Source organism: Capra hircus, chromosome 7 (assembly GCF_001704415.2).
Source record: "Capra hircus breed San Clemente chromosome 7, ASM170441v1, whole genome shotgun sequence".
Taxonomy (NCBI): domain Eukaryota; kingdom Metazoa; phylum Chordata; class Mammalia; order Artiodactyla; family Bovidae; genus Capra; species Capra hircus.
In genome coordinates, this window is record NC_030814.1 from 38,636,332 (window position 1) to 38,662,367 (window position 26,036).

At 46.5% G+C, this 26,036-nt stretch overlaps 1 protein-coding gene across 3 annotated transcripts; it reads left to right on the forward strand.

The window, feature by feature from the left end:
- On the forward strand, positions 1-25,011 carry C1QTNF2 (C1q and tumor necrosis factor related protein 2). Of its 3 annotated transcripts, XM_018050088.1 has the most exons (4): positions 1-68; positions 15,289-15,344; positions 20,596-20,848; positions 24,238-25,004. In XM_018050088.1, the coding sequence occupies exons 3-4, from the start codon at positions 20,605-20,607 to the stop codon at positions 24,849-24,851; spliced, it is 858 nt and encodes a 285-aa protein (XP_017905577.1). In that variant the 5' UTR covers positions 1-68; positions 15,289-15,344; positions 20,596-20,604; the 3' UTR covers positions 24,852-25,004. The 3 variants fall into 3 exon arrangements, with proteins under 3 accessions (XP_017905577.1, XP_017905576.1, XP_005683304.1); XM_018050087.1 differs by lacking the exon at positions 15,289-15,344 and having other exon boundaries at positions 5-68; positions 24,238-25,011; XM_005683247.3 differs by lacking the exons at positions 1-68; positions 15,289-15,344 and adding an exon at positions 20,313-20,433.

The window sequence follows — 26,036 nt, forward strand, 5'->3', positions numbered from 1 at the left end:
GCGGGAGGCGGGACGGCCCAGAGCTTCGTGGCTGCAGACGCCCCTGGACGTGGCCGGCGGTGGTGAGGGTAAGTGTCCACATGCGGTCCGCCCGGCCCGCATCTCCGCCACCCTCCGGCAGGGCCATTAAGTGCGGGCAGGGATGGGGAGAATACGCAGTGACTGCGGGGGTAGGAGGAAGTGCGAGGGAGGGAACCGCCGACAGCCCCTCTTCGCAGGCCGGCAACCCACGATTCCTGGCTCTCGTCCTCTGCCTTATGAATTACAACATGAATTGACATTTACTGAGCGCTTACAGAGCCTGTGGCAGGATCTGTGCTCAGTGGTTTACTTGATGGTAATGGTAATAGCTTGACCGTTTGGTGGGCGCTTATTTTGTGCCAGGCCCTGCCAGCATCATTTCCATGACAACACATAATGCCCACCTGCAGAAGGGGCACCGGGTTCAGAGACAATAATGACTTTTGAACCCTGGTAAGTCTGAGCCCAATACCTGAGCTTACGATCATAGTTACCTATCAAGTGCATTATTTCATTGATTCTTGACATTACTTTAATTAAATACATCATACAGATGGGCAAGCTGAGATCTGCAGCCAGCAAGCTGAGATGTGCACTCAGTTCCTCACAATGCTCTTCACTCTCCCTCCCCGCTGCCTCTCTCCAAGCCTTGTCTTATTTACTTGGTTCTTATTTCTCCATCCCCACTGGCACTGCCCCTTTCTGGGACTGCTCCTCTCAACTAAACAGCTGCACTGCCCCCCTGCAGCCTCGCAGCTCAGGTCAGTCCTTTGCACAACCTCAGTGCACTCCTCCTCTACCCTTTGACTGAAAAACTCTCCCGTGTAGAATCCTTCAAGGGTCCTCTCCTTAGACTTGCCATCTCCCAGAGACCCTGCTGAACCAGCAGCAACTGCAATGACACTGTCCTATATCTGTCAACCCAAAGCTGATGCTCAGTTAGCACTGTTCAAAATCCTCTCTGTTCCTCCATTTCTGCCCTCCCGGCTACACAGCTCTCCTCTGATTCATTCTGTTGTCTGGTAATCATATCCATTATGTCCACTTTCAATTGCCCCTCTGCAACCCCTCCACACTTCTCACACCCTCACTTATTGCCCTTCAGGCTAATATATCCAGTGCAACACAGGCTTCCTTTCTTGCCAGATGTCTGACTTCTCCACATTCCCTAGCAGGGACACAACCTTGCCTATCTTCCAATCCTCAAGCCTTAGGGTTACCTTTTGTATTAAATGACACAAAACTAACAACGTTTATCTTAAGAAATTCACACAGTATATAAAGGTGGAAAGTGAAAAGTAAAAACCCACACACTCTTTCCCAATTCTGGTAGGTAAGCCCTTTAACAAGATGTGTGTCCTTGCAGAAATTTCATTATATATATAAAATCTGCCTATATATACATACGTATAGATAAATGTATGTATGTATCTGTGTCTGTCTTGTTTAACTCAAAGAAAAGTCATACTTGACATCCCCTGCTGCAACTTGCTTTTTCGTCTTTCTGTATCTGCATGTACTTTGTTCCTGTGTATAGTGTGTCATTACACAAACAAATTTTCTTTCACAAGTCTGGGGCATCTTGAAAGCCACTCAGCCTCCATCAGATATTTAGCGAGTTCCCCCAGGAAGTTACTTCTTTCTCTGCACATCCCTCCATTCTTCCCTATCTTGCTGTTCCTGCTCTCATCTTCACCTGCAAGACTGGACATAGATGACTGGACCTTCTCTGCCACAGTCCCAGGCTCTGATGCTTTCTACTCCCAAATGCTCACTATGGGCAGCACAGTCCCTGTGTTACTCATAGCTTCCCCCACTCTTTCCTCCAGGTCAAAGGCCTGCCAAGCTGGCACTGCCTCCATGAGATAAACTGCTGCATAAGTCAGATTTCTGTTACTCAAGTTCTAATCTAGGTTTCACTTGTGAAGGGAATTCTATGCCAAATATTTTTTCAAGAAAATAACCTTCCTTTGGATTTGTGCATTGCTGTAACTGGCTTATACCACACATACACACACACACACACACGCAGCTGCCCGGTTATTTAAGGCTTGGGTTCTGTCCCAGCTTTGACTTGGGAAAAATGAGTTCACTTTTCTGAGCTCTGTATTCTCTCCTGCCAAATGGGGATGACAGAACCAGCCTCTTTGAAGTTTGGGGAAAATGAAAGGAGAAAATGAACATGAAAGCTTTGAAATAGAAACACACAACTTATATGGAGAATATCCTCTTCCTCTAGATCAGGGGTTGCAAACTCATATGCCAACAGGGACCATGCATGATACGTAAGTGAACAGGATGCATAGCATTTAGGAGTGGTGAGGACTGTACACTGAAGAACGTAGGTCCTGGGTATTAGTTTGCTAGGGCTGCCTTAGCAAAGTAACACAACTGGATGGCTCAAACAACAAAAATGTATTTTCTCACAGTTCTGGAAACCAGAAGTCTATGCTTAAGGTGATTGCAGATTTGATTTCTTCCGAGGCCTCTCTCCTTGGCTTGCAGATCCCTACCTCTTGACTGTGACCTCGCACGGTCATCCCTTGGTCTGGGTGTTGTGTCCTAATCTCCTTTTATTATAAAGATATTAGTCATATTGGATTAGGACTCATCAATATGACTTTGACATCAATTACCTCTTTAAAGATCCTGTCTCTAAGTATAGTCCCACTCTGGGGTTCCAGGGGCTAGGACTTCAAGACATGAATTTTGGAGAAACACAGTTCAGCCCATAACACCTTGTCCAAGTGGCAGTCAATTGGTGCCCTGCCAGAATGTTGCCAGGTCCTCCAGATCCTGAAATACAGCTGGAAATCTATTTTTGTTTCAAACTAGTTTATTTAGGGGTTCCATTTTCAGTCCTCAATAGATTTTGTGTATTTCTCATATACTTCTTCACTCATTAGTTCATCTAATTCTGAAGGGTTATGGAGTGTCATCTTGACCAGCCAACCATCTTCATAACAAGGTTTGTTAACAAGTCCTGGATTTGCTGCTAGAGCTTCATTAATTTCAGTTACTTCTCCTGATAGAGGAGAAAAGAGTTCCCTAACAGCTTTCACAATTTCCAAAGCACCAAATTCCTGGTTTGTTCAATTTTGTCCCCAATTCAGGCAGACTACAGTAAACAACATCTCCCAAAACTTCCTGTGCAAAACTGCTGATTGCCACTGATCCAACACCATTTTCTGTTGTTACCCATTCATGTTTTTCTGTGAATTTCCACACTGTCTTCAGAGCGGGGTCCCCAGGGCCACGGTGGGCAGGGCACGTTGGGTGAATAGATGGTGCACAGGCAACAGACCAAAGCCTGAACACTCCGCACCAGCTGCTCATAGCGCCACGTTTGCAGGGCTGCCTGGAAATCTTTTTTTTTTTTACTGAAACACAACTGACTTAGGATATTAGTTTCAAATGTATAACACAATGATTCAATATTTTTACACACTACAAAATAATCACAATAAGTCTAGTTATCATGTTACTATAAAGTTTATTACAATATTATTGACTATATTCCCTAGGCTGCACATTACATTTCTGTGACTTATTTATTATGTAACTGGAATTTTTTCTCTCTTACTCTCCCTCACCTATTTCATCTGTGTCTCCTCTGCCTCCCCCCAGCAAACATCTATTTGTTCTCTGTGTCTATGACTCTGTTTCTGTTTTGTTATGTTCTTGATTTGTTTTTTAGATTCCACATGTAAGTGAAAATCATATGTTATTTGTCTTCTCTGGCTTATTTCCTGTGAAATAAAATCCTCTATGTTCATTCTAGTTCTGTCTATGTTGTCACAAATGTCAAGATTTCATTCTTTCTCATGGCTGGTAATATTCTATATCTTCTTTATCCATTTATCTATCAATGGACACTTAGGTTGCTTCCATATTTTGGCTATTGTAAATAGTGCTACAATGAACATAAGGGTACACATATCTTTTCAAATTGGTGCTTTTGTTCTCTTCAGATAAATACCTAGAAGTACAACTTCTGGATCATATGGAAGTTCCGCTTTTAATTTTATTAGGAACTTCCTTACTGTTATTCACAGTGGCCGCACCAATTTACATTCCTGTCAACAGTGTACAAGGGTTCTCTTTTCTCCCCATTCTGTCCAGCATTGACATGTTGCCTTTTTGATAACTGCCATTCTGGCAACTGTGAGAGGATATTGTGGTTTACATTTGCATTTGATGATCAGTGATATTGAGCATCTTTTCATGTGTCTGTTGGCCATCTTTGGAAAAATGTCCATTCAGGTCCTCTGTTCATTTTTCATCAGGTTTGTTTGTTTGCATGTTTGTTTTGCTGCTGAGTCGTATGAGTTCTTTGTATATTGTGGCTATTAACCCTTTATCAGATACATTGTTTGCAAATATTTTCTCTTGTTCAATTGGTTGTCTTTTCATTTTGTTGATAGTTTCTTTTGCTATGCAGAAGCTTTTTAATTTGATGTAGTACCATTTGTTTATTTTTACTTTCATTGCCTGTGGCTGAAGAGACATAATAAAAAAAAAATTATTGCTCAGAGTGATGTCAAAAGGCATACTACCTATGTTTTCTTCTAGGAGTCTTATGATTGCAAGTCCCACATTTAAATCTTTAATCGATTTTGAGTTTATTTTTGTATATAGTATGTGAAAGTGGTTCAGTTTCTCAACATCAAGTTTGAAAAGGCTGTCTTTGTCTCATTATATGTTCTTGCCTCGTCTTTGTCTCATTATATGTTCTTGCCTCCTTGGTCATAGATTAATTGACCATACAAGTATGGGTTTATTTCTAGGCTCTTTATTCTGTTCCATTAATCTAAGTGTCTGTTTTTGTGCCAGAGCCACACTGTAGCTTTGTAGTATTGTTTGCAATCAGGGAGCATGATACCTTCAGCTTTGTTCTCCTTTTTCAAGATTGTTTTGGCTATTTGGGGTCTTTTGTGTTTCCATGCCAGAGAAGGCAATGGCACCCCACTCCACTACTCTTGCCTGGAAAATCCCATGGATGGAGGAGCCTGTGGGCTGCAGTCCATAGGGTAGCTGAGGGTCGGGCACGACTGAGTGACTTCACTTTCACTTTTCACTTTCCTGCATTGGAGAAGGAAATGGCAACCCACTTCAGTGTTCTTGATTAGAGAATCCCAGGGACGGGCAAGCCTGGTGGGCTGCCGTCTACGGGGTAGCACAGAGTCGGACATGACTGAAGTGACTTAGCAGTGTTTCCATGCAAATATTAGAATCATTTGTTCTAATTCTGTGAAAAATGCCATTAGAATTTTGATAGCGATTGCACTGAACCTGTAGATTACCTTGGGTAGTATAGTCATCTTAACAATATTAATTATTTCATCCATGAGCACTACATATCTTTCCATCTGTTTCTGTCATCTTTAACTTCTTTCATCAAACTCTTAAAGTTTTCTAAGTAAAAGCCTTTTACCTCCTTGGTTACATATATTCTGTATTTTATTTTGAAATCTTGATTTTAACACAAAATCTCCCAAATTTTACATTGGCAACAATTTCAAAGGTAAAAATAAATAAATAAATAAAAGCACAGTGCAGTCTGTGGTTTGCATAAGGCCATTGATAAGCCAGTTGGTCACCTCTTGTCTAGACTATAACTTCATCAGTGGCAGGACCATCTTCCACAGCTCTCAGCCAGAAGTCTTGCACACTGCAATCTCAACAAAAAGCTGATCACTGAATGACTAAATTCCAATTTTAGATCCTTGTTTAAAGTAGGGTCAGTTCAGTTCAGTCGCTCAGTCGTGTCAGACTCTTTGCGACCCCATGAATCGCAGCACACCAGGCCTCCCTGTCCATCACCAACTCCCGGAGTTCACTCAGACTCATGTCCATCGAGTCAGTGATGCCATCCAGCCATCTCATCCTTGGTCGTCCCCTTCTCCTCCTGCCCCCAATCCCTCCCAGCATCAAAGTCTTTTCCAATGAGTCAACACTTCTCATGAGGTGGCCAAAGTCCTGGAGTTTCAGCTTTAGCATCATTCCTTCCAAAGAAATCCCAGGGCTGATCTCCTTCAGAATGGACTGGTTGGACCTCCTTGCAGTCCAGGGGACTCTCAAGAGTCTTCTCCAACACCACAGTTCAAAAGCATCAATTCTTCAGCGCTCAGCCTTCTTCACAGTCCAACTCTCACATCCATACATGACCACAGGAAAAACCATAGCCTTGACTAGACGGACCTTAGTCGGCAAAGTAATGTCTCTGCTTTTGAATATACTATCTAGGTTGGTCATAACTTTTCTTCCAAGGAGTAAGCATCTTTTAATTTCATGGCTGCAGTCACCATCTGCAGTGATTTTGGAGCCCCCCAAAATAAAGTCTGACACTGTTTCCACTGTTTCCCCATCTATTTCCCATAAAGTGATGGGACCAGATGCCATGATCTTCGTTTTCTGAATGTTGAGCTTTAAGCCAACTTTTTCACTCTCCTCTTTCACTTTCATCAAGAGGCTTTTTAGCTCCTCTTCACTTTCTGCCATAAGGGTGGTATCATCTGCATATCTGAGGTTATTGATATTTCTCCCAGCAATCTTGATTCCAGCTTGTGCTTCTTTCAGCGTTTCTCATGATGTACTCTGCATAGAAGTTAAACGAGCAGGGTGACAATATACAGCCTCGACATACTCCTTTTCCTATTTGGAACCAGTCTGTTGTTCCATGTCCAGTTCTAACTGTTGCTTCCTGACCTGCATACAGATTTCTCAAGAGGCAGGTCAGGTGGTCTGGTATTCCCATCTCTTTCAGAATTTTCCACAGTTTATTGTGATCCACACAGTCAAAGGCTTTGGCATAGTCAATAAAGCAGAAATAGATGTTTTTCTGGAACTCTCTTGCTTTTTCCATGATCCAGCGGATGCTGGCAATTTGATCTCTGGTTCCTCTGCCTTTTCTAAAACCAGCTTGAACATCAGGAAGTTCATGGTTCATGTATTGCTGAAGCCTGGCTTGGAGAATTTTGAGCATTACTTTACTAGCATGTGAGATGAGTGCAATTGTGCAGTAGTTTGAGCATTCTTTGGCATTGCCTTTCTTTGGGATTGGAATGAAAACTGACCTTTTCCAGTCCTGTGGCCACTGAGTTTTCCAAATTTGCTGGCATATTGAGTGCAGCACTTTCACAGCATCATCTTTCAGGATTTGAAATAGCTCAACTGGAATTCCATCACCTCCACTAGCTTTGTTCATAGTGATGCTTTCTAAGGCCCACTGACTTCACATTCCAGGATGTCTGGCTCTAGATGAGTGATCACACCATCGTGATTATCCGGGTCGTGAAGATCTTTTTTGTACAGTTCTTCTGTGCATTCTTGCCATCTCTTCTTAATATCTTCTGCTTCTGTTAGGTCCATACCATTTCTGGTATGGGTACACCCATAGAAATCCTGAACCTTTGCATTCATGCCATGCCATAAAATCACCTCAACTGTTACAACTGCCTTCAATGCTGTTTATCCCAAAGCTCACAACTGTTCAACTCCTCACAAGGTCACTGTCCTCACCATTTTACAGATGAGGAAACAGCAGACACAGGTCTGCTCATTTATCCTTCTCCAATTATCTCTCTCATTGTCTTCAAATTTTATCATTATATCAGAATAATACCATTATTAATATTACTGAGGGATTACTGTGAGCTATTTACTGAATGATCCTATGTAATATTCACAATAACTCTATAATGAGGTATGAGCAATCAAATTATTCATGAAAACATTCCTAAAGTCCTCAAATAATTCAAACTGATATAACTCAATACTCATCTGTTAAAGGATGACAGGTATTTCTGCTTACCCATTAGAATTTCTGCTCACCTATTAGAATATCCTTGCAAGGTTCTTGACAAATTTTCACATATAAAGTGAAACAATAAATATTTTTATACCATGCTTTTTCAAATTTACTAATTCAAATAAGACCATACACATGGCTTTTCCTATTTCACAGACAAGAAAACTGAGAGCTTAAATAACGTAACAGAGGTCAAACAGCTAGAAAATGACTGTTAACCACTTCTTAACCACCAGTTCAGCCATGTGCTCTCAAAGGCTAGCATTGTGTCACACCTTTAAAGTTACCCTGAATGCCCATCATGGCCTGACTGGAAGTGAGTTCCTGGAAACCAGCAAGCCCAAGGAAGTCAAGGAAAAGAGTTTTTTCTCCTGAACCCCTCAGAGTACAGGCTTTGTTCCTCTCCCTTAGTTCCTGAATCCTCAAGAATCGTCCCTTCCACACCATTCCAAGGGATCAACTAGTTCCCAAATTGCCTTCCCCTCCCTCTGTATGGTCCTGGATGCTCCTCAAGGGAGCCTAGATCAAAGAGAAAGGAGGAGCAAGGCTTGTTTCTCGCCTGGTTGCATAGGTATGTCAATGGGACCCTCAGTATAACCAGATCATGTGCCCTATAAGAGCAGCACCCACATCTTTTCATCTTCAGATCCCCAAAGTCTAGGCTCCAACACAATAAGAATAAGCGACACCATTAGGCATCCTTTCCAAGTCACGGTACCAAGTATCTGCATACATGATAGCCCATTTGGACCTCCTGTCAGTTAATGAGATCAACACTCTGATTCCCCTATTTCTGTTCCGTGGAGCCTGAACCTGCCAAATGGACCAGGGGTAGGGGGCCAAGCCAGACACCCCCGTTCTTCCCTCTTGATGGAATGGCAGGAGTGAAGGCCAAGCCTCCATAGGACTCTCCTTTGGTAGCAAGAGACAGGAAAACAAACTATCTTACCTGAAAATGGAGAATGTGTTAGGAGAATACAGAGGCTCCAGGTGAAATGTCACAGGACTCCTGGAGGAGGTGAGGGTAATTTCTCGTTGATTCAGTTTCTGTTGGTGACAATTTTAAACAAGGTCTGAATTTTTGTATTATGTTTCAACTCCATCATCAAAAAAAAAAAAAAAAAAAAAAATCCATCACCTTGTTTGCTTTTCAGAAGGACAGAATAGGCAATGCTTTTATCTCTCTTCCCCTGTACCAGGCCTTACTCTAGGAAAATTAAATCCTTATAAAAACCTTCTAAGGTAGGTACCATTATTATCATCCCCATTTTGGAGGGGGGATGAGAATGAGGGAGGGAGCATAAGCAACCTGTAGAAGGACCCACTGCTAGTGGCCAGTGCTGCAAGTGTGAAATACACACTGGGCTTCAAAAACTTAGTGCTAATTAAAGAATGTAAAATGCCTCAACAACTTTTACACTGACGACATGTTGAAATAATGGTGTTTGCGCTATATGGGGCTAAATAGCATGAAAATTAATTTCATCTGCTTCTTTTTATCTTTCTCACGTGGCGGTGAAACCAATTAAAAAGACACATGTGACTCATGTATCCTCCTCCTATTGGGCAGCACTTTGGAAGGCCACTTGGAGGGCAGATCTCAGCAGAAGCTAAACACAGGGCTCTGAACACGTTCGGGCCTCCTCGCCCGTCCTCACTCACACCCTATACATCAGCTGCCTGCTTCTCTCCCTACGGTCTGTGGTCTCTAGGACAGAGAAAGCTGTGGGTAGCACTGAAACAAGACGGCTTTGGCTTCAGCCGCCTCAGAGTCTGACTCCGACCACAGCTGAGGTCCCGTGTGAAGAAGCCTCGGGCCCAGAGAGCGGGCTGCACGCCCACCACATGTCACGCGCTTTGGTGTGTAAGAGATTGGCTCTATCTGTCAGAGACTAGAATTTGGTGGCATACTGCAGTGCCCGCCAGGCTGACTTCCGGTGTGCAGTCAGAGTTCCAGCTGAGGCAAATCTCGCGATGTCTGGCTCCTAAGCCTCGTTAGGTCACGCTTTGGCGGTGGACTCTTTTTATTCTCTGCTGTTGCTGCTGCTGCTAAGTCGCTACAGTCGTGTCTGACTCTGTGCGATCCCATAGACGGCAGCCCACCAGGCTCCCCCGCCTTATTCTCTAGACTGAGCCAAAAACAGGGACAGAGGGTGGAAGAAGGAGAAAGCAGCAGATCAGATATTTTCGGAAGTCTCCTGGCAAGTGGGCCCCACGACTTTTAATCCTTTGTGTTTAGACTCGGTGCTGCAGTGTTTCCACATGGGCATCCATCTCCAGATACCAGGAAAAAGGGGACTGGTTCCGTGAGCCCTGTGGGAGGACCGGCAGCCAGCCCCTCTCTCTTCCCATCGGGCCTCTCAGCTTCTCAGAGAAGCTGTTTCCAATTTGCTTCCTGGAATTCAGGGAGGGCATGGGATGTTTTTCATCATGGAATTTTCACTCCCATCAAAGCGAATTTTCAGCGAGCAAGCCCCACCCCATTCCCACCACCAGCCCTGTTCTTTCAACTGCAAACACAGGGAGAATTGCCCGGCTGGGTCAGAATCAGGTGTCCTCCCCCTGAAGCGTTCCAGGGGCTTCTGCTGGGAGGTTAGGAAGGTGCTGCTGTTAGTTCCGCTGCAGCTGGTGGCAGTTACTGTTTTAAACACGGCTCTAACTTTTGTATCATGATTTGCTTTCCACTTTGGTTATCTTATTAGATTCTCAGAAGACCCCTGTAAGGCAGCCAGGGTGAGAGTTGTGATCGCCATCTTACAGGTGAGGAAGTGGAGGCCCGGCTAAGAGGAAATGACTTTCCCAAAGCCACATGGCCAATGAGTTACAAAACTAGCGAGGGGACCCCCCTTTTCTGAATCCAAGACCAGCAGTCTCCTTGCGTTTCCCTCAGTAGCCAAGTGTGGCTTTGTCATTCTTTTGTTCCTGTTGCTCTTTTATTACATACGAGTGACCATTTCGTTCAAGGCTATTGAACAGCTGAGCTGAGCTCTGGGCACTGGTGACATAACAGAGCAAGATAGGCAGGGCCTCTATATTCCTGGACCTTCCACTCTAGGGGGAAGACAGACAGCAGAAAGTTAATGAGCCAGGAAACAAAAAAATATAGAATCACAACTTGGGCCAAGTGCTTCGGAAGGAAGACCAGGGTGGTCTGAGCAAACAGGCAGGGGTGGGCCTCTCTGAGGAGGCATGAGCCCCGAGACATGAAGCATGAGGCAGGCAGCTATCTGAAAGCTTCCAAGGGAAGGCAGTTAGGCAGAGTTCAGAGTTCTCTTCAGCTGCTGAACTTTTTACTGTGTCACACTTGGGGCTAGAAGCTTTGAATACATTAGCTATTATTCCTGCACAAACTCCATGAGTTGAGTATACTGTTATTCCCTTTGGATAGTTGCTACTAGCACTGAGTGAAACACCACCACTACCTGTCAGTGTGACTTGGTAACTAACAGGTCAAATTTATTTGAGCACAATTTATATCTTCCAGTCTCCAAGGAAGATTGTGCAAAACTCAGACTCAGCAGCCTCAAGGCCCAGACAAGTGTCTCTGGAGTTTGCACTGGCAGCCACATTCAGGTAGAGGCAGTTAGATACCCATGTCCCCGCTGCTGGCCCTCTCACGTCACTTTGTGAAGAGAGGGCCCTTGGGAATGAAGCAGGCGTTTGTGTCCTGAGGACCATGAACAAGAGCAGGGAGGAGGTCCTGACAGTGGACCTCAGGCTGAGGCCCTTTAGCTCTGACTGTTTTCCTAGAACACAGGGCTTTATGATTCATTAGCTACTTAACTGAGAGATAAGGAACCCAGGGACTGAGCAAATTAAAACCAGACTGAAGAACTTCATTCAAGTTCAGCACCTCATGATTCCATTTTAGGGGTTGAACCAGCTAATATTGTTTTCCCTTCGGCAGGAAAATTACCATGCAGCCTTCCCTGTTCAACTCACACCAGCAAGGACAAGTTAGGAACTAAGAGAGTTTTTTTTTAAAGATGAGGAAGGGGACTTCCCTGGTGGTCCAGTGGCTAAGGCTGCACACTCCAAATGCAGGGGCCCTGGATTCAATCCTTGGTCAGGGAACTAGATCCCGCATGCTGCAACTAAGACCCAATGTGGCCAAATATATAAGCAAATCAAAGATAAGGAAGGAGGAATACTTTTTTTTCTTATCAATTGAACAGATATTTATGGAGTACCTGCCATGTGTAAAATATTCTGCAAGCCTTCTCCCCAGAGGAGGGGTGGAGCCCTGTGCTCTATGAGGTGAAAAAGAAGGTGGTGGAACAGAGCTTGCAGACCAAGGGGTGGGTTAGAGCATGGCCTGAAGGGGAGGGGAGTGTAGGAAGAGAGGGGACTAGCCTGGGTTAGGATGGAAGCAGGGAGCCATTTCCTTTAGTTCCGCATCGGGTTCCAGTATTTGCTCTTTGCAGCCAGCAGCCACTGGAGTAAGACTGTCTAGAATGTGATGTGGCTAAGTTACATTTGTAAATGACCCCTCTGGCTTGGGCAGGTGAATGGCCATCAGGGGAGCAAGAGACCTGGGTGGAGACACTGGTCAGCTCTAAGCCAGGAATGAGCTGATGGTGCTTGGGGGGATGTGCTTTGGGTTCAGCCCCTGGGAACACCCCATTGACATTCCAAAGGGGCATCCCAATGGTGGGATGTCAGGGCTCAGGAGACTGCTCCTAATCACCTTGGCTAAGCCATGTATGGGCCTCTCAGAGGACAGGAGTTTCCCTCAAATGTCGATCTCAAATATCCTGAGGGAGAAAAAGCATCACTTTTACATTTTCCAAATCACGTAATATATATATATGTGTATGTTTGGCATGTGTGTCATGATATAATAAAAGGATATCAAAGAAGTTTCTCTATTGCTATGCGTGGCTTTGGCCAATGCTTTAAGGTCTCTGCTATGATTTGGGATATTTAGGAAGAAAAATCTAAGAAATGCTGACATAATGGAAAGCATTTGGGCATTAGGGTCAGCCAAACCCAAATTCAAATATAACTTCTGCCACGAACTAGTTGTATACACACGAGCAAATTCGCCTCTCTCAGTTCAGTTTCCTCTTCTATAAATCAGAGAGGGGGGAAAAAATAGCAGAGAAGGGAACAAGGTGTAGTACGTTACACATCGTCTCCAGAGCGTGTCAGACTTGGGTTCAAATATGCTCCCCAGAACTCAAATTGTGTGATTTGGGGTAAATCATTTCACTTCTCAGAGCCTCTGTTTCTTCCGATGAAAAATGAGACAGGAAGTTTACTGCCTTGTAGGGCTTATTGTAAACTTCAAATAAAATAATTCCAGTAAAGAGCTTTGAACAGTGCCAGGAACTTTTTAGGGGTCCAGTTAAGTCAGTTTGCCTCTCAGTTTCCCTCTCTGTAACCAATCAGGTTGGATTGGATGGTCCCTTGGGGCTCTCCTCAAGTTTGTAATTCTAAATTTTTAAAATACATTTATTTTTAATTGGAGGATAACTGCTTTACAATGTTGTGTTAGTTTCTGCCATGCATCAGCATGAATCAGCCATAGGTATACGTATGTCCCCTCCCTCTTGAACCTCCCTCCCGCCTCCCACCCCATCCCTCCCCTCTAGCTTGTCACAGAGCACTGGGTTGAGCTCCCTGTGTCATACAGTGAATTCCCACTGGCTATCTATTTTTCAAAATAGGGAACGCTTCACAGATTTGCATGTCATCCTTGTGCAGGGGCCATGCTAATCTTCTCCCTATAGTTCCAGTTTTAGTATATTTGCTGCCAAAGCGAGCACCTAAATTTATTTTTAAAACTCAACAAGAGTTCACTTGTCTGGATGCCTGGGCACTTGTCCATTCTCCACGCACTCACCCCTCATTTTTTCACCACTGTGGTGTGGAGAGTAGGCTGGGAGCAGGGCTGTGTAGAGCTGGTTATTTTGGAGGGGCCCCAGAGGGAAGGAAACTCTCCTCTCCCTCCCTCTGGGTTTGGAGTCAGAACCTAGTCTCCCCGCCTCTATTTCCAAAACAGTTGCTGGCTGGAGCTGCAGGAACCTTCAGGCTCCAGCTCAGAGAAATCCCTTCCTCCCTTCGAGTTCCAGAGCCCCACGCCTCCACCCAGCCCCTGGGGCCTGCCCTGGGCCAGCTTCACTGAGCCAGATCCCCTGCTGTCCACAGAGGCTGGAGAGCTCGGACCCTGCTCCCTCTTGCCAGGTTTGTGTGTCCAGAGTAGAGATGAGAAGCAACAGGGGAGCCAATCCGAAGCACAGAGTTCCCCTTTTACCGTTCTCTCTCTCTCCTCTTGCCTTCTCTCTTTCCTGCCTGTCTTGTGGACTCTCATCTGCCTGGAAGACTTGCTCCCACCTGCTTCCTTCCTTCTTTCCTCCTTCCCTCCTTCCCTCGTCCAAAATATTTGCAGGTTGTAACTTTCCAAATTATTTCAAATCTGCTTTGAGAAGTGGGTTTCTCTTCTGGGGTCCCAGATGTGTCCCAGCTCACAAGTAACACTAAGACTAGTTTTGCAAGACTCTCGTCAAGCAGACAAGGCAAAGAGATGGAGATTCCTGGAGCCTGGGGAATCTAGGACACAGTTTTCCAAAAGTGCATCAAACATGTAAGCTTCCACCACGTTTCCTAAGTCTGCCTCCCGTCTCTACCACTAACTACACGGCCCATGTTGAGCACAGGAGACACCAGAAGACAGCAGCTTAATTAAACTGCAGCTTAATTTTTGCCTCCCTCTGCTCTTTTATAGGGATTTCCCTATAGCTCAGATGGTATGGAACCTGCCTGCAATGCAGGAGACCCAGATTTAATCCCTGGGTCAGGGAGATGCCCTGGAAAAGGAAATGGCAACCCACTCCAGTATTCTTAGGTACTATAAAGCTCCTCTGTAGGGCTTCCCAGGTGGCACTTGTGGAAAAGAACCTGCCTGGCAATCCAGGAGACATAAGAGTTTGATCCCCGGGGTCGGAAGATCTCTTGGAGGAGGGCATAGCAACCCACTCGAGTATTCTTGCCTGAAGACTCCCATGGACAGAGGAGCCTGAAGGGCTCCAGTCTATAGGATCAAAGAGTCAGACACAACTGAAGCAACTTAGCACTCATGCCCCTTTATAATTTAGCCAGTGAAGGTGTTGCAGAAACTAGTACTCAAGAAACCAAGCACCACACTGGAGAGTTGGAGAACTCAGGTTTATTATGCTGGAGGGCCCAAAGGAGTTAACACTCCAAGCTTTGAGCCCTAAACAGAGGGGTTACAGAGGTTTTTATACACGGACAGGCGTGATTACGCGGGTTTTCGGGTTTGCAGGGGTTAGGGCGATTGCAAAGAGCAGGACAAGGGTGAGTGAGATAAGCTCCAGTTCCTAGTATTGTGAGTCCCCACTTTCTGAGACCTACATGATCTAGACTTTGCAAGGAACAAGCTGAGTTACACAGGCAGAAGGAGAAAGAGGTAAAATTTTAACTTTTCCTCTTCCTAGGTGCTCCCCCTGGCAGTCTACTCCCAGGTAATCTGCTCTTCAATCATCATTCAAAGGTGAGGCTTCCTCCTGTCCCACAGTGCAGCTGTGATGCTGGCTGGGACACCTTAGCTCACCTCTTTCCAGGTTGAAGGAAGGAGCAGAAGAAGCAGTAATTGGACAGATGGTTCCTGTTTCATGGCTGAGATAAGGCTAAGCTGCCCTGGACTCGGCAGACACAGATGATGTCTCTTTCTTGGGGTACCTTCTGTGGGCGTTCCCAAGTTAAGCCCTCTGACTGTAACAACTGTGAAGCAGTCCATCACACTTTCATTTTGCAGGCAAGTCCAGGCTTCTCATTTTCAGATAACCCTGCATGATTATCCCTGCTGGACCCCTCACTTCCTGTCCTGGTCCCTCTGGCCCAGGCTGGCTCCTACTGCACAATGTCTGGTACCTTCCGTGTACCAAGGAGGGTGAGAAGGCAGTCTGCTCCCTCCCTGTGCCCCAGAGAGCTCTCTTCCTCCTTCCATTCGGCAGGCAGCTGCTCTCCCAGCGGCCAACTTGGCATGCAGTCCTCAGATGCATGTCCACAGCTCTCCCCCTCCCAGCCTCACTTAAAACAAAAATATTTACTAATTTGGTTGTTCCAGGTCTTTGTTGTGGCATGCGGAATCTTTAGTTGCAGTATGTGAACTCTTGGCTGCAGCATGTGGGATCTAGTTCCCTGACCAGGGATCCAACCTGGGTCCCCTGCATTGGGAGAATAATATCTTAGCCACTAGACCACCAGGGAATTCCAAAGCTTGCCTTTTAAAATCCAAGAGTGCCCAGAGTCATGGAATGAGCTCTCAAAACTATTCCTTTGGATTTCCCTGGTGGTTCAGTGGTTAAGAGTCTGCTTGTCAATGCAGGGGTCACAGGATTGATCCCTGGTTCAGGAATATCCCTCATGCCATGGGGCAGCTAAGCTCCTGCACCACAGCTACTGAGCATGTACTCTAGAGCCACAAGTCATGAACCTGCTCCACAACAAGAGAAGCCATCACAATGAGAAGCCTGTGAACTGCAACTAGAGGGTAGTCCCGGCTTGCTGTGACTACAGTAAGCCTGTGCATAGCAATGAAGACCCGTTGCAGCCAAAACTAAGTAACTAAATAAAAAGAAAGGAAAAGAACTTTAAATACAAAACAACCAAAAAAGCTCCTCCTTTGTCAGTTCTTCACTTTGGCCTGACCCCTTGATTGAGCATGCAATATGTCCTCACATATGTCCTGGTGCCCAGATGAAAATATGGATTTTTAACACACTCTTTCTATCACCCTCTAAGTCTTTCTTTGCATCCTCTCCAAAGGTCTAGATCCCCAGAGCTATCTTGCGCTCTTGTTGAGTCCCTTTCCTCACATCGGGCCACAGGCCTTCCTTACACCCCAGCAGATGCTCTGTCCCAGGGTATCTGGCACCATAGTCCTGTCTGAGGGTCTCCAAGGTTTCCAAATTGTACAAAATTTCGTAAGAATGGGTGTGCACTGCCACAGATGACAGTGTTCTTTACTGAAAAGGGATACTAGGAAGGGGTATGGAGACATGACATGAAAGATATACTGTCAGCAAACTAAAACCTTTTTTCTTTACTTAATTAGGATTACAGAAATTGAAAAGATAATAACTTTATTACTACATGTTATTTAAGGCAGTGTCTGATACTAAATCATCTCTCCCTGGCCAGGGACACTTCTGTGACATTTCTTCTCTGAGGTCCAGAGAAGGAAAGTGACTGGTGCAAAGTCACCAGGTTGGTGAGCACAGAGCTAAAACTAGACCAGCTCCCCGAGTCCCAGCACCAGCTCCACTCCTCTTCCCGGCAGGGGAGGCCTGGTCTTCTCTCCTCTTCATGTGTTCCCAGGGTTAAAGATTTGGAGGGGACAGGAGGAGGGACAGAGTCAGCCTGTGTCCAGAGCCAGCGTAGAGCTCTGGACAGGCTCCCAGGCCCTGGGCAAAGCTGGATGTGAAGGGAGGCTGAGGGCCCAGGAGGGAAGTGTAAGCCTTGACGGTGAGACCTGAGCAGTGCTTCAGCTTTACTGACAGCCGTATGGCTGCAGGAAGCCCTCTCGTGCTTGAAGGCTCTGATGAAGTGGTCGAAGGTTATGTGGGAACAGAGCAGCCAGCAAGGCTTTGCGTCTGTTAAGAGAGGGCAGAGTGGAGTCTGAGAGTCTCAGTCAGCATCAGAAGTGAAAGGGCCTTAGAAATCATCTAGTCTGTGTGTGTGCTAAGCTGCTTCAGTTCAGTTCAGTTCAGTTCAGTTCAGTTCAGTTCATTTCAGTCGCTCAGTCATGTCCGACTCTTTGCAACCCCATGAATCGCAGCACGCCAGGCCTCCCTGTCCATCACCAACTCCCGGAGCTGCTTCAGTCATGTCCAACTCTTATGACCCCCCATGGACTATAGCCTGTCACACTCCTTGGTCCAAGGGATTCTCCAGGAAAGAATACTGGAGTGGGTTGCCGTGCCTTCCTCCAGAGAATTGTCCTGACCAGGGATCAAACCCGTGTCTCTGGTGTCTCCTGCCTTGGCTGGTGGGTTATTTACCACTAGCGCCACCTGGGAAGCCCAAGTTGCAGTCAAATGGGTCCCTGGACCACCAGCTTCAGCATTCCTCAAAGTACCTCAAATCCTCCAGCCCCAACGCAGACCTACTGAACCGCAAACTCTGGGGGTTGGGCCCAGAAATCTGGGTTTAGACAAGCCCTCCAGTTGAGTCTGATGCACACTCGAGTGTGGAAACCAACCCCTTATTTTTGGTAGATTTTTAAAATTTTTTATTTTTAGTTTTGGCTGTGCTGAGTCTTCATGGCTGAGTGTGGACGTTCTCTAGTTGTGCCTTTTGAAGTGTGTCCCTTATGAGAAAAGACCTGGGGCAGACAATTTTATTTCAGAGAGATGCACTGAGTTCTGGGTCTTCCTCAGTGATTAAAGCATGAAGGCCTAAAGACAGATGGTGTTTGCCGAGTCACACAGGAAGAGGAAGGGCTGGTCCCCCAGGGTGTCTGGGAAGGTCACCTCCTTGGTACACAGGCTTTGCGCTTTCTGGCTCATCATGTTTTCGAACATGGGATCTAGGGCGTGCCGGCTTCAGCAGCTGTGGCACGTGGGCTCAGCAGTTGCTGCTCGAAAGCTCTAGAGGCCAGTCTCAGTAGCTGTGGCCCACGCGCGTAGTTACCCTATGGCATGTAGAGTCTTCCTAGACCAAGGGTTGAACCCATGTCCCCTGCTTTGGCAGGCAGACTCTTAACCACTGGACCACCAGGGAAATCCTCCAATCCCTTATGTTCCAGGGCATAGAAACTGTGGCCCAGAGAGGGAAGAGGGCTTACCTAAATTCACAAAGCCAGCTACCACTTCAGAGCCCATCCTAGAGGCAGGAAGTCTTGCTTAGAATAGTCTCCCTCCTGGTTTCATTCCTAGGAGAGAGACTATTGGTTGCAAAGTGACGGAGTCAGTTTGCTGAGAGATCTTGAACAAGTGGCTTATTTCTGCTCTGGGCCTTTGCTTTGGCATCTTCCCGGAGAGGGGCTGGGGTAGATAATCTCTGGTCATGTAACACTCTGGTCTCTGGTGTGATCATGTTGCCACTGCCCCAGCCTTAAGAACATGGCGTGAAATTAAGACTTACTGAGACTTGCAAAGTGTCCCCCAAAATTACATCCCACACTTCTTATCCAGGAAGCTATTGTAGGATATGTGCCACCAAAGTGAGAGAGTGAAAAAAAGTAAAATAAAAGGAAGGCATGGATTTGTAAAGCAGGAGATAAAACACAGGAGAGAGACAAAGAGAATCACCATGATGGTTATAAAGGAAAGTCCTGGGCTGTAAAGTGTGTACACAGTTGGAACGGAAGGAGAGAGGGCTCTGGGACTTATGTCTTCAGGAAAATAATTGGGAGAGGTAAATTATCTGATATATTTGATAATGTACAAATTAGTGATGTAGAAAACTAAGCAAATAAAATTATTAATATCTCCAGTAAGAAAAATGTATATAACAAAGGAAGTATAATTATAGTATCATGCTTAGCTTAGCAGTAAACTATAGTTATAATAGTGACTATAAGAGTGAATTTTGGTTTAGTCAAAAATTATGTTTAAACAGCATGAGGGAGAAAACAGGGTCCTTGAGTGACACAAGAAGGCTGAATCCTCATCTGTCATAATAGGAATTCGAAAGGCAATGTCTGAAATTGATGGGACCTGCCTGGTGCTTCAGTGATTGGGACTCTGAGCTTTCACTGCCAAGGGGCACAGGTTCAATCCCTGGTGAGGGAACTAGAATCCTGCATGCTGTACAGCACAGTACAAAAAAAGAAAAAAGAAAACAACAAACAACTTTAAAACAGATAAAAAGAAGCTACATACGCATATTATCTTTTAATGTCAATAAATTCCAGAAGAAATAGCCAAAAGAGTTTGGGGGAAGGGGGAGGGATGATGTGGAGGATGGGTAGGGCTGAAGATCACGGGCGGTTTTTCATTATAAGCTTTATGTTATTATTTGACTTTATAACAATGTGAGTATATCATTTTTATTATTCTTTAAATGAAAACAAAAACAGTGTAGCCTGGAGCAAAGCACACGAGCTCTGGATCTTCATGGCCTCATTCAAATCCCAGCCCTGCCACGCTAATTGCCTGCCTTAGTCACCTTGTGAACTTCTCTGAACTCCCTTTCCTCCTCATAGCTATTCGGTTAGGATGCTATGAGATTAAGTACCGTGTGGAAAGCTCCTGGCCCAGGCCTGGTACACAGGGAGCCCTCGGCAGAAGAGCTGTGCCCATCGTCTGCCAGTGCTGCTCAGGCTTGCGGCACCAACACTAGGAACGGATGCCTCACTTCTCACCCGCTAATGTGCTGCCCCGAATCCTCTAGCAGAGTTACAAATCACCACCAGCAGTCTGAAGTGTCTCTGCCCTTGAAACTTTCCATTCAGACCACATATTTGAATGAAACCATGGATCGATTCTCTCCATCCACAGCTCATCCCCATCAGCGGTCACTGGGCTGTCCTGCCACTCCAGAGCACGAGGATGTGAGGATGAGTGCCTCCCCCATCCAGGACCCCTCCAAAGTGTATTCTGAGTCCATGACCCGGCTCATCCAGAGACGTCCAGGTGTGGGAGCACTGTCCGGCTACTTGCGTGTGATGTGAGAGGGAGGGAGGAGCAGAGGTATAACCGTGTCTCTCCCAGGTGCCCTCTCCTTCTCTGGACGACTAACCTCCAGTTAGCTCCATGGCCAGACTCACCTACTCAGAGCTCTCTTGCCTCCCACAGGTGGCCACCATGATCCCCTGGGTGCTCCTGGCCTGTGCCCTTCCTTGTGCGGCCGACCCACTGCTGGCTGCCTTCGCCCGCAGAGACTTCCAGAAGGGCTCCCCTCAACTCATCTGCAGCATGCCTGGCCCCCAGGGTCCACCCGGCCCCCCAGGACCCCCAGGGCCCTCAGGAATGGTGGGAAGAATGGGCTTTCCAGGCAAAGATGGCCAGGATGGCCAGGACGGGGACCGAGGGGAGAGCGGAGAGGAAGGTAAGAAGCCCAGTCCCTGTCCCTCCTGTTCCCACCTGTTGATAACATCTGACTCAAAAGGGGTTTGCAAAGTTAGGGAAACTAACATATTTGAATCTTATTGCCTTATAAACCAAACTAATGTCTCTCTAAACAACAGAGTAGGAATTACCCGGCAGTCCAGTGTTTAGGACTTTCCACTTCAGGGGGCACGAGTTCAATCCCTGGTTGGGGAACTAAGATCCCCTATATTGCACAGCACAGCCAAAAAAATTATTTTAATTAAAAAAAAAAAGGTGTATTCTCTGGAAAGGAACAGTGAGCCTCAGATTTTCTGTTCTTGCCCATCTGCACTGTTGATTTGCTCAGTGACTTTAAGCTAGTCTCCTGAAATAGTATTCAGAACTCTCTAGGTTGCAAGAGACAGAAACCCAATTTAAATAAATAAAAATTAAAAAAGAAACCCAATTTATAGCTCCACATGGAGTTTATTGGCTCATACAACTAGAAAGTCCAAGAGCCAAGCTTCAGGAATAGCTGCATCCAGGAGCTCAAATATTGTCAAGGCTTTGCTTCTATGTATATTGGCTTGGTTCTCACAAAGGTTGGAATTTATGAAATGCCCATTTGATCCATAGAGCAATTCTCAGGATGACTGATTCTTCTTGATCACGTATTCATTCTGAACCAATCACTTTGACCATAGAGGTGAGGTACCACCATTTGCCAGGACTGGGTCAAGTGCCCACACCTGAGTGTGAGTGTGCGTTGTGTGTGTGGTGAGGGCAGTTGATCACTGTGGTTGACAGCCTCACTAGGACCACATTAAGCAGTGAACAGCAGTTTTCCAAAGGAAGGGGTGCCAGGCAGACAACAGACCCATTGGAGACTGTCCACTCCACCTCAGCACCCTCCTGTCATCCTACAAAGGTTAGCACTATCAACCGGTTAATGCATGTCTTTCCTGGTCCCTTTCTGTGTATTTACATATATGTATACTAATACCAGGAGAAGGCAATGGCACCCCACTCTAGTACTCTTGCCTGGAAAATCCCATGGATGGAGGAGCCTGGTAGGCTGCAGTCCATGGGATCGCTAAGAGTCGGACACGACTGAGCAACTTCACTTTCACTTTTCACTTTCATGCATTGGAGAAGGAAATGGCAACCCACTCCAGTGTTCGTGCCTGGAGAATCCCAGGGACGGGGGAGCCTGGTGGGCTGCCATCTATGGGGTCGCACAGAGTCGGACACGACTGAAGTGACTTAGCAGCAGCAGCAGCATACTAATACCAATGGAGAAGGCAATGGCACCCCACTCCAGTACGCTTGCCTGGAAAATCCCATGGGCGGAGGAGCCTGGTGGGCTGCAGTCCATGGGGTCGCTGAGGGTCAGACACCACTGAGCGACTTCACTTTCACTTTTCACTTTCATGCATTGGAGAAGGAAATGGCAACCCACTTCAGTGTTCTTGCCTGGAGAATCCCAGGGATGGGGGAGCCTGATGGGCTGCCATCTACGAGATTGCACAGAGTCGGACACGACTGAAGCAACTTAGCAGCAGCATACTAATACCAAACGTTGCCAAGTACTTAGCATAAGCAATCTGTTCCTGAAAACTAGATGTTCAGTGAGAAAATGCTGTTTGGGAATTTATTTCCCAATTACTTAAAATAGGAAAAATTTAAATGCATTACACATTAACCCAAAACTCTAAACCACCCACACACAAAAAGGCCTGCATATATACATATGAGAAGCAAAGCACCTTGTTAGGATGTAAAATATCTGCAGCATTACTTGCTGATCACCTAGTTCATAGGGTGGTTAACAGACCCTTGCTTTGTGTGCAGTGATGCTAAGACACTGCTTACACCTGGCAACCTCCAGCCACAGGCTTCTTAACATGCTTGACATCCAGCATGTTTCCCTGATGGCTCAGCAGGTAAGGGAGAAGGCAATGGCACCCCACTCCAGTACTCTTGCCTGGAAAATCCCATGGACAGAGGAGCCTGTGGGCTGCAGTCCATGGGGTTGCTAAGAGTCGGACACGACTAAATGACTTCACTTTCACTTTTCACTTTCATGCATTGGAGAAGGCAATGGCAACCCACTCCAGTGTTCTTGCCTGGAGAATCTCAGGGATAGGGGAGCCTGGTGGGCTGCCATCTATGGGGTTGCACAGAGTCGGACACGACCGAAGCGACTTAGCAGCAGCAGCAGGTAAGAATACACTGGCAATGCAGGAGACACAGAAGACCCAGATTCAGTCCCTGGATCGGGAAGATCCCCTGGAGGAGGGTCTGGAAACCCACTCTAATATTCTTGCCTGGAGAATCCCCATGGACAGAGGAGCCTGGCAGGCTATAGTCCAAAGGATCTCAAAAAGTCAGACACAACTAAGCATAAACATGCTTTCCAAAACATCTGCCCACCCCCCAGCTCTGCCAGCCTGCCAACTGTTTCAATTAACCATCGTGTTTGGATATGACTCCAGTTACCCGTACATTTTGTTTAAAATGTAAAATGTATTGAGTTTAGGGGACAGAAATATAAATGTTTTTATATAATCATCAGCCAAAAATACTGTGTTGAGAGAAATGTACATTATTAGAATATGGGAATTAAAAACCCAGAGGTGTTCTGTAGGCACACATTACCATGGAAATGTTATGCAGGATACACCAAGTGTATACATCTAGCGATGGTTACTAGGTGCCAGGCACTCAAATGTGCAAAGTAACGGGCATTGTGGTTTCTTTTGAACAAAAAAGAGCTTCTGCCACCTTCTTTTTCCACTTAACAGTATATTTTAGAGAAGTTTTCATATGGTACATATAAATCTGTGTCTTTTTTTTTCAAAACTCCTGCAGAGAATTGCATATAAGGGATGGACCATAATTTTTCTCATCATCTCCCTTTGGATAGGCATTTAATTGTTCCTAGTTTTTGTTATTGTAAGCAATGCTGCTGTAAAAACCCTTGCCCACATGGGCAGGGATCTCGGGCACTGGTCAAGGATTTCACTAAGGTCAATGCTTTGAAGTCAAGAGGCTTCTTACAATTCTTGTCTCAACCCATTATTAGCGCAGCCTGGGGAAGGGCTGACCTGGCAGACAAACCAGACTCTTCCTTCAAAGGCAGGACAAGGGAAGGGCATGAATTGTGACAAGTCATCTTTGCCCCAACCCACATGATTCTGGAAGGTGCATATTACCATTCCCACTTTCCAGATAAGATGGGAGAAATGCCCCTGCTAATATCATGATTGCATCCATTTCTGTGTGACTGCACAGACTGTGTTCTTTCCTTTACCCAAAGCCTTGTGTTCCAAGGATGGAAAGCCAAAGCGAGCCCTCTGCCTGGTTCTCTGCGGCCCCCTCCATAAGACCAGCTGTTCTGTCTTCCAGGTTCACCTGGCCGGACGGGTAATCGAGGGAAGCCAGGCCCGAAGGGCAAAGCCGGGGCCATTGGGCGGGCCGGCCCACGTGGCCCCAAAGGGGTTAGCGGTGCTCCGGGCAAGCACGGCATACCAGGCAAGAAGGGGCCCAAGGGCAAGAAAGGGGAGCCGGGCCTCCCGGGGCCCTGCAGCTGCGGCAGCACCCACGCCAAGTCGGCCTTCTCCGTGGCAGTGACCAAGAGCTATCCGCGGGAGCGGCTGCCCATCAAATTCGACAAGATACTAATGAACGAGGGCGGACACTACAACGCTTCCAGTGGCAAGTTCGTCTGCGGCGTGCCGGGCATCTACTACTTCACCTATGACATCACGCTGGCCAACAAGCATCTGGCGATCGGCCTGGTGCACAACGGCCAGTATCGCATCCGGACCTTCGACGCCAACACGGGCAACCACGACGTGGCCTCGGGCTCCACCATCCTGGCGCTCAGACAGGGGGATGAGGTCTGGCTGCAGATCTTCTACTCTGAGCAGAATGGGCTTTTCTACGACCCGTACTGGACCGACAGCCTCTTCACGGGCTTCCTCATCTACGCCGACCAGGACAGCCCCAGCGAGGTGTAGACAGGACGGTGCTCGTCTCCCAGCTGCTCCTGGACACGGGCTTCCAGCACAAGACCCCTAAACTGTTGGGAGCTGGAAGTCAGGAGCATCTAACCTCAGGCCAACCTCCTCCACCCCTTTTTCCTCCATCATTAAATCCAAGCCTTTTTATTCATTCTTCCATCTATCCATTTGCTAATTTTCTTAATAGGCACGATGAGAAAGGCGCTATGCTACACTCCAGAAGGTAGCTCAGTGAACAGACAGAGAACGGTTCTCTCCTCATGGGGCTTACATTCTAATGGGAGAAACAATTTACAAACAAAACAACAAATAGTGTAATTATTGTACCAGGATGGGAAGGCACGTGCCGCGGTGAAGCGTCATAGAAGAACAGGAGACAGGGAAGTGGGTGAAATTGTTTTTTTTAAGATATTGTCTTTTGGGGTTTATTTGCATAAAATCTGGGCTTCCCTGGTGGCTTAGGTGGTGAAGAATCTGCCTGCAATGCAGAGGACTGGGTTTGATCCCTAGGTCGGGAAGATCCCCTGGAGGAGAGTATGCCAACCCGCTCCAGTATTCTTGCCTGGAGAATCCCATGGACAGAGGAGCCTGGTGGGCTACAGTCCATGGGGTCACAAAGAGTCGGACATGACTGAAGAGCCTTAGCACGCACATAAAGTCTACAAATCTTAAATGGACAGCTCAGTGAATTTTCATGTATTCGCATACCTTGTCACCTTCGTGTAGATCAAGTACAGAATATCACCAGCTCCCCAACTCCTCAAGGCAATCTGAAGTCCCCTCCACATCAGTACAGAAAGAGGTTAATTTTTAAGCTGGGCCCCAAAGCTCGAGCTATAGCAAGACAAAAGGGGGGAGGGGTGTCCTGGCAGAAGGAGTCGCCCCGCTGCAGGAAAGAGCTTGGCCTATCTGAGGAACCAGCTGAAGGCCAGAGGGATGAGTGAGTGAGAAAGGAGACAAGGACAAGAGATGCGAGGCCAGAAGTTTATTCAGAACCTCACAGGCCACGGCAAAGAGTTCATTCTGCTCGAGAAAGCAAGGGTGAGCGCGCCGGTCAGATAGGGATGACCTTGAGTCTGTTCCAGGCATGAGTCAAGTCAACGTCATACTTAAGTGCTTCATTATCAGTTACAATTCACCCCCAGGCCCACTTCTCCCTCAGTGGGGTACACGGGGTATGCC